This window comes from Antedon mediterranea, chromosome 1 (assembly GCF_964355755.1).
Source record: "Antedon mediterranea chromosome 1, ecAntMedi1.1, whole genome shotgun sequence".
Lineage (NCBI taxonomy): Eukaryota > Metazoa > Echinodermata > Crinoidea > Comatulida > Antedonidae > Antedon > Antedon mediterranea.
The window spans coordinates 17326383-17335857 of NC_092670.1; the positions used below are offsets into that span (position 1 = coordinate 17326383).

Consider the following 9475-nt stretch of genomic DNA (forward strand, 5'->3'; position numbering starts at 1 on the left):
GTTACAGCCATGACCTGAGCAGACTTATTGGTTACAGCCATGTCCTGAGCAGACTAATTGGTTACAGTCATGTCTTGAGCAGACTTATTGGTTACAGCCATGTCCTGAGCAGACTTATTGGTTACAGCCATGTCCTGAGCAGACTTATTGGTTACATCCATGTCCTGGGCGGACTTATTGGTTACAGCCATGTCCTGAGCAGACTTATTGGTTATGGCCATGTCCTGAGCAGACTTATTGGTTATGGCCATGTCCTGAGCAGACTTATTGGTTATGGCCATGTCCTGAGCAGACTTATTGATTACAGCCATGTCCTGAGCAGACTTATGGTTACAGCCATGACCTGAGCGGACTTATTGGTTACAGCCATATGGTTATGGCCATGACCTGAGCGAACTTATTGGTTATGGCCATGTTCTGAGCAGACTTTTTGATTACAGCCATGTCCTGAGCAGACTTGTTGGTTACAGACATGTCCTGAGCAGACTTATTGGTTACAGCCATATCCTGAGCTGACTTATTGGTTATGGCCATGACCTGAGCAGACTTATTGGTTACAGCCATGTCCTGAGCAGACTTATTGGTTATGGCCATGACCTGAGCAGACTTATTGGTTACAGACATGTCCTGAGCAGACTTATTGGTTACAGCCATAACCTGAGCAGACTTATTGGTAACGGCCATGTCCTGAGAAGACTTATTGGTTACAGCCATAACCTGAGCAGACTTATTGGTAACGGCCATGTCCTGAGAAGACTTATTGGTTACAGCCATGTCCTGAGAAGACTTATTGGTTACAGCCATGACCTGAGCAGACTTATTGGTTACAGCCATGTCCTGAGCAGACTTATTGGTTGTGGCCACAGCCTTGTTTCTGCCCGTTTAAATATACTATATTTGATAATTCCTACATATAACTTTGTTGGTCAGATGTTTTGCCCTATTCTGACGTAATTTGTACTTTATAGTAAGTACATTATTTGAGAATACTTGCAAACAAATTTGCAAGTAGTTCTCGGGTGGGACTCCAACCCAAGACCTCCAGATAACTAGCCTGGCGTTTATACCTCTAGACCACCGAGCTGATGGCTAGTGGTTAGATTCGAGGCCAAGTAAGCAGCAGGTACTGCACCAACAGGATTGTAATTGTTTTTAAACTACTGTGGAGTTGCTTTGAGTCAGGGAGTTGTGTAATTGGTCAGATGTTTTACCCTACTCTGACGTAATTTGTACTTTATACTAAGTACATTTGAGAACACTTGCGAAAAAATGCGCAAGTAGTTCTCGGGTTGGATTCGAACCCACAACCTCCAGATCACTAGCCTGGCGTTTATACCTCTAGCCCACCGAGCTTCTGGTGATGGCTAGTGGTTAGATTCGTGCCCAAGTAAGCAGCGGGTACTGCACCAACAGAAGAATTGCAATGAATGAAACGAAAGACATAGGTTTCAGTGGTTTTTATTGGTCAGGTATGGTGTTCACTTGCGCTCCGTATCATATGTAACAATAGACAAATACACAAAAGAAAACAAATAACACGTTGTGCTACAGGGATAAGCTTTCAATCAAGAAAAAATAGATAAAAAAATAGTTAAAATAAAGCTGATCAAGACCACATTAATGCTTAATTTGCTGCTAAATTAAAACAAATTCTTAAAGAATTTTCAAAATTAATTCCAGAATTCAATTCATAATTATTTCTTTTAAGAAATTAATGTATATAAATTTGTATAAAGGAAACACAATTAAGGAAATATATGTATTATCATATCATGCGAATAAAAGACAAGACGAATCATTAACATTATTATATATCCATACATTACATTAAGAACTAAGTGTAAGAAGTAAACTAAACATCTTCTGTGAGATAAAGGGCTGTGCAAACACTAGGGTTGTTGCAGTGAATTTAATACGTCTATAGAATCTGTAAATGAACAATCACATGATTACAACAAGCCATTTAGAAAACCTGAAAGGAAATTGTTTAAAAAATGATTGAAATGGGAAGGACGGTGAATAAAAGTGTTGCATTTTCAAAAGTATTACATTCCATAAGAGTATTGCAAAACATTATACTTCCTACATTATATGGGATGTTATGGCTATATATGGGCATACTATAGCAATATATGGACATAACATGTACATATATGGGCAATCAAGGTGTTCTGACCATATGTAGGAAAATTATTGCCAAATATGGACACACTATGACCATATAAGTTCATTTTTATCACATTTATTGTTATTAGATATATAATAATTGAGCAATTTTAACAATGATGATAATGGTAAACAAAAACATTTGAAATTGTAATTAGACTATACATTTTCCATAAATTGCAAAAAAAGAGAAACAACTGTCGATATCAAATACTTGACCGCTTCTGTAAAGTGCCTTAGCTAATTCTACGTTCACCATATTTGGTCTCAATCCAGCAATCAAGTTCAAACTTGTCTCTTGTATTTTAGCATGTCTTTTGTCCAACAAATGAACATTGTGGAATTAAAATTTATTGAAGTTTGTTTTATAATTTGTTAAAAGTCTATAAATTGTTTTTATAAGTCAAACCCAAAAGACTGTTAGTACAGTACGGGTTAATGTATCAAGTAAACAAGCAATTTAGACACTTCTGGTCAAAATCGCTACCGTTTTCTTGGGTTCCATAGCAGTTTCAATCTTCCTCTGAAAATCAGTTTTACTTCACTTGCCATGATACTGTTGTCACATACAGCAGCACAAAACTAAGCATTTTTCGAAAGTTTCTCAGTGCCAACATGGTCAAATTTTTCCGATTTATCGTTTAAAATGCTTAGGAATGGCAAACAAACGCTTTAATTTGTGTTGCAGTCATCAAAACAAACTTAAATGTTGATAATTCGTACACTTAACATGAATGCAACGATCTTGTTATACAAATATATTCCAGTAAAAACACTTGTAAAGTAAGCATTACTCATCACTGTTGTTGCAGGGTAAACAATATTTGGTTTCAACCGTTTTTCTTCACAAACTTGATTTCAAAAAAAGAAAACGTTTCCTTAATTTAAACTAAATCCAGGTGTATTTCGTAGAGGATGCTAGCCACTCACAATTACTGTATATGATTATAGTTGTTCTTCATCAACATTTGCAACAAGTATACATTATTAGTGCTCCTAGACACTTGTCTTAGAACCTCCATTCAAGGGCACTAATTAACCATAGTGCCTGTATTTCAATCAAGTTTATTAATGTATATCAGATTAGTTCCTCAAAGAGTATAATAGAGTGCATATATTAGGACACACAGACAGCTACAATATGGCGACACATTTATTCTAAGTCATCAAGCAAGGCTTGTTGGTATCTAATCAGGCTATCAATATATCGATGGTTGAGCGCAAGTACCTCTAGTGCTTAGTTTCTCGGATTGTTCGATCTTCGAGACTAAAACAAAAAATAAATTAACAGTGAGTAAACGTTTTGGATAAATTATGAAAATAAGGTCATGTCACTACTCTTACCAACATATAAAGTAATAAGATTTACAACAGATAAATATTTGTAAAACATACAGACTCATGTTAAGCACACACACAGGGTTGAAGCCCACTACTGGGTTTAAACCCACTGCCAGGTTTATAGTAATGAACAGGTAAAGCGATCTACAGAGGCCATGTACAGAGTTTAGGTTAACTCACTTGAACGAAAAATACCTTAGCAAATATATTGATAAATGCAAGTTTCATGTTTGAATATTACACATTGTGGGTAATAAAACTTATCACAGTGATGACAAGTTATTATGGTGTAAACAAATTAAAATGCAAAAAATAATGGAGATTTAGTTTGAGGGCAGTTTACTTACATTTCCACTAGTTTTACGATTTGAATCTTCTTCTTGTCGTTTTTCATAGTGTCCAAAATCATCAAAAATTGAAGTTGTATGCTGAAAGTTGTGGATTATCTTCACAACTTGTTTGCCTTTCTCAAGCGGCACTTCTTGAGTGTCACGCGAATTAGTCACTGGTTTATTTTCGTTGTTCTCCAAACGAATGTGACGAAGCTGACTATTCGGAACGTCTTTTACATAAATCCACCTAACGTCGAGACGACCTTTCCATTTGTCCTGCGCCCACACTCCGGTGCTTACATTGTAATCGACAGCCGATAACATTTCTGCGACTCCGCAGAAATGGCCGCTACCGTTAACGCTATACAACAAGTAAACAGGTCCTTTGCTGGATTGCTGTCTAAAAGCACTGTCCAAGCGACGGTTGCCGTGCTCAGTGCTACACCAAATACTATACTTGATAGAACGATGAATATCATCTTCAGAATAGCTCTTAATTATAAAGAAACGAGCGTTCTTTGTGTTCAGACTCAAAGATGGCGGATTGTACTCATTTTTGGCTCGTAATTTCTGCAAAACCGGACTTACGCCGTCGCCCGTTGGCTGGGCAACTTCGGTCACAGCCGCAGTTGTTGCAGGGTTTGAGCGATTAGCATAGCTCGAGTCTCTAGCTGGTTGCTGGTTTGCCCCACCCCAACGCTGACTTTGCACCTTAGGGTGTTGGCCTGTTGCCTGTATTTTTTGAGGTCCTGATTGACCCTGAGGGGGTCTATGAACCTGAGCCTGTCCTTGTTGTTGCTGCTGTGGTTGTTGGCTTGTTGTCATTTCCTCTGAATTTTGAGAGCTAGTCTTAATGTTTTTTTCATCCCAAGTACCGATACTTAAAGTTGTTTGTTTGATGGTGGGCAGTTGGGTTGGAACCGGAGCATGAGCAGCAGATTTTTTGCTTAATTTATTCAGCACAGGTTTAGCCGGTTTACTAGCAATGGCCGCCCAAGATGTCGGCTTAGCAGGCACAGGAGCTGCAGGCACAGGAGCGCTTGGGGGCGGTATTTGAGAAACCGGTGGAACGATCATTGGTTGAGTGACAACACGAACATCCGAGTCCATTTTATCCTGAACAATCGATTTTTCTGCATTTCCAATGCTTAAACCCGAAACACCTTGTTCAACAAGCTTCATGCCGTGAGATTTTCCATCTGAAGTGTTCGTACCGTTAAGTTCTTGGTAGGGTCTAAGTTTAGAAACTGCTTGTGGCGATGGATAACGATAGTCATAATAATGAGCAGTAGGTAGGCTTGCCTGCCCCTGATTAGCTGCACTATTCTCCCATGGTCCAGTGCCAAAGTCCGCATTACCAGGGAAAAAGTTAAAACCTCCCTGAGTAAGATAAGGAGGGGTAGTTCCTGGTTGGTTGTAATAGCTAGATGAGGTTGTTGTCTCTTGCATGTAACTGGCAGCGCTGTTGTCGTATCCATAATTGAAGAAATTCTCTCCACCGGTAGTTGACCAGGGAGTTTCATTGCCGGGCATAGAATAGGGGGCAGTGTTGAACGAGTAAGGGTAGTAGCTTTGAACAAACGGCTGCTGGTCTGGTGGCAGTCTCACACCTGTATTGTATCCTTGTTGGGCGGGCTGAAAAAAAATTAAATACAATTAGAATACTAATATTAAAAGCCTTTATAATGTTTATCCAATAAAATTACTCATAGGCACAGTACATACAATATAAAAAAATAATTAAAATTACTTTTCTAGCACTCTTATATTCTGTATCATGATACATATTCATTTGTAAATATATGAAAATTTATTTTTCAAAAGAAGTTTAAAAATGTATATTTAATGATTGTAGGAAAATACAGTTGACTCCCCCATTACTGGACTGTTGGAAAACCGATCTTTTCTACCTTGTTAATAACACATTCGGAATACCAGATTTTAAAGTAAAGTTGGGAGAGTTCAATGGTGTCTGGTATGAAACGAGTTGACTGTACACGCAGTAAAGAAATTGTCATGAATTACTATAGAAAAGGGACAATAGAACTAGTGAACTGTGACCAGGCTGCTGGAGTGAAATAACAATAGGTACAGTATATTACACATGAATTTAATGACATTTCAATACACGTAGAAGTTAACTGTAAAGAAGTGACAATATAAAACTTTTCAATTTTTCTAGGACATTTTCTGGCGTAATTTTGTACTGTAATTGCCTTGTTCACTTTCATACCCATTTTTACTGAATAACAAATTAACAGAGCATTCTGAACAGTAAACTAACCCAAAAGTAATATTCTGAGCTACCCCAAAAATGTTCGGCTTCATGAGAGTGGATTCTACAGTTTATCAAATAATATTCTCCATTGTGGCTTGCTTTTTAAGCTTTATGATGGAGTTCACCGTCTAGTTGTACAATACGGAGCTTTCAGTTTGCGAAGACATTAGGGGTAAAGGTCAGAAAATAACAGGATTTGTAGACATTTGATTAGTGTTTTGTGTAATTGAAGTGACATATATACATTACATAGACTAAAGCAGATAACTTAAATAGAGTACTGTACAAACAATACCTGTGCTGGTTGATTATTTTGCATGTAGCGATCTACAAAGTCTTCGTTTTCAATCATCGAATCTTTAGGATTAACTGGGCCATTTTGCACTGAAGAGCAAAGTAAATACACCATTAGATTGATAGCCTGATTAAATATGGCAAATAAAAACCATACTTAAGTTTCTGGAGCTTTAACCTACTGTACAGGTACGTTCACACTATGTCTAGATTCCGGATAAAAAATCCTGAAAATGGAGTGTAGTGCTGTTTAAGACTCATTTTAGATTCCATTGAAACCCCCGAATTTTCACCAGTCACCCAAACAAATCCAAGATATGGTTCTTAGCTCTACCCAGTGACCTCAGGCCCCTGGTTTAGGAACCCTAAGTTGCACTCAAAGGCTTGAGGTCTTTAGCATTTTTTGATATATTTTAATTTGAACTCTTTTTTTCTCTAGGCCTTAGTCATTTGTTCAGTATCTAGAGTGAATTTTGTATTATGGATATTTTTAAATTTTAGGGTAAATATTAAATAATTGTCACATGTGACCTTGTTCTTGTGATATACAGTACCGTAGTTGTCACATGTGCCATACTGTAATGTATTATGGAATTTATCTATAGGATACTAGAGAAATTGTAGATAATATGTGGGTACTGTACTGAAAATGCAATGGCATGACTGATGCCATAGAAAATTAGGATAGTTTATTGGCATTATATTGATGACATTATATTGATGACAGTTTGGACTTTGATAGTTAGTGTCAACTATCTAAGGGACAATAATGAATCTGGTTAACATAAAATGAACTTGGTTATAAATGCTATGATTAAGATCCAGCTGGTACACACATCACATAAAACAACCAGGAAGAGTATTTTACCTGTATTTCTCTGCCCTCGTGATCGCTGCAAAAACAATTAAAAAAAAATTCATACATAATTTAAATAAAACAAAATTGGAGAGCTAAAATCAATGTATGAAATACTTTTTGATATCTAAAAAAAAATTGTGGATCCACCTCTGCTGCCAAAAAAATTTGGTGAATACAAACAACATGATCCATCTTACAAGTTGAAAGACTAAAACTAAAGCAGAAAACTGCACTTGTATACTATTTCCTTGTTTGAATTTTATCTGTTTTTTAATCTTTCTTTTAGTTTCATTGTATATTATAAATAATTTTGTTTATATTTTTCTACAAAAAATGTATTATAAAAATTTAACAAAATAATGAAGTCTTTTCCAAAACCATGTAAAAATGGTGATTTAATTTCTGCCAAAATCGTGTTGTTAAATATTACTTGGAAATTAGTTATTTACTTTGACAAATAAAAAAAATATTTACATGAAAAAAAATGTAATTTAACACAAAAAATAGTCAGTGATTGGAAGTCAATGGGTTTTTTGGTTGTATTTTAGTTTATTTTGTGTTTTTATAAGTGAAAACTTTTTTTTTCTATGGCTGCGATTAAAATTGTCAAACCCAAATGGCCTATTCAATTTTTTATTTTATTTAATATTAATTAATCTTCATTTTTCATGTTTTTGGAAGATAATAGTTTAAATACATGACATCTTAACTTAAATTACCCCTCCCCCACAAAAAAACCCAAAATAAATGCTTTTTATTAATTTATGGTTGTAAGAAATATTGGATTGCCCAATGTTTTACAACATTGCCAACTCATGAACATTACATAACATATGCACTAATCTACACTACGATTCGCGCCATCTGGCGAAAAACTGGATTCGATGTTGTTGTTGACCAAACGATATTCCATAAAACCGACGAAAATACTTCTTTTTCTTGCAGTTTTAATTTTGTTGTGACAGATAAGCAGAAAATAATGCGTTCAACACAATAATCTCGATACTGAAAATCAACGAATATTTTCTTGAAATTATAGAATCAGCTTTTTTTCTAGCATATTCCTTCGAAGGCCACATTCATTTCTCTCTGTCTACTTTTCAGCAGGGAAGCAATCAAATCAAAGGTTGAGAGAGGCGATACTAGCAGCTAGCTACGTCAACATACCTGTTCTACACCAGCAGACATTGCCCGATAATATAACAATTAATATTAGTTCAAGTATGAAATGTCTTTAAAAATCACAAATATAAGTTGCTCAACGATCAATGAAAGTATCAGTTTAAAAATATAAGAGTTTTATATGAGAAAAATCACTTCTGGTTTCCTGTAAATTTTCAGGAAACGATGTACTACTCACGAAACAATGGCGATGCTTGGACATGCGCTGTTGGAAAGATTAGGTTGCCAGGAAAACATTCTCCCCAATTCTCTACAAATTAGCAGCAGCTGCAATGCAGATGCAGCAATAACTTTTAGTATTCTGTATTTTCAATTAAATTTAACGGGTGAAATTTTATTCAAATACATAAATAATAAACAAATAATAATAATGATTTTAAAATAGCTTAGACCACACACGACGTTATATACAACATTCTTACACCGCACTCCTGTCAAATCATTAACGCTCATGAGTGTCACGTGGTTTCACACACGATAAGTACGTATGACACGTCGATGCAGTCATAATTGGTTTGCAGCGCAGTGGGGCGAAACAAAATCGGAGTAGGCCTAATAATGTTGTCTTGATCATCAGAGAGCAGGGACGGATCCAAGCGCGTTTGGAAAACATTTAAAGTAAAAAAAATGAAGTTTGATTAACCCTCAATAACTCTGACGTAATATGATTTAGGCAACTTGTACATGTTTTTATTAGAGCGATTTTTTGTGTTATGATAAATTTAGCATGTGGTGACCACATTATTAGTAATTGTTCAAGGCATTTTTCTCAACTTCTTATTCTAGGCCTATCAGTGTGCACAAGAAGACAGCAAATATAGCACGCGCGTTTAAACATAGAAATGTACGCGCGCGTCAACTTGATGACTCTGATATGGTAACGTATGTTCGATATTTGAAAGTAAGGGCCTCTCTTCGTCTGATCATGTCGCTTGCCCTCGGCGGCGCGAATTATATGGTAAAATGCATGTTCCCCGTGTGCGTGCGCGCCTTTGCCTTATTGGAAAAAACGAGTTTTCTATA

General features: G+C 36.2%; 1 protein-coding gene across 1 annotated transcript; it reads right to left on the bottom strand.

Moving 5' to 3' along the window:
• Positions 1-1442: 1442 nt before the first annotated feature.
• LOC140059541 (YTH domain-containing family protein 1-like) lies at positions 1443-8639 on the bottom strand. The gene is made up of 5 exons (XM_072105481.1): positions 8438-8639; positions 7280-7304; positions 6413-6501; positions 3855-5474; positions 1443-3433 (listed from the first exon to the last, which is right to left on the bottom strand). The coding sequence occupies exons 1-5, from the start codon at positions 8456-8458 to the stop codon at positions 3404-3406; spliced, it is 1785 nt and encodes a 594-aa protein (XP_071961582.1). The 5' UTR covers positions 8459-8639; the 3' UTR covers positions 1443-3403.
• Between the last annotated feature and the right edge of the window lie 836 nt (positions 8640-9475).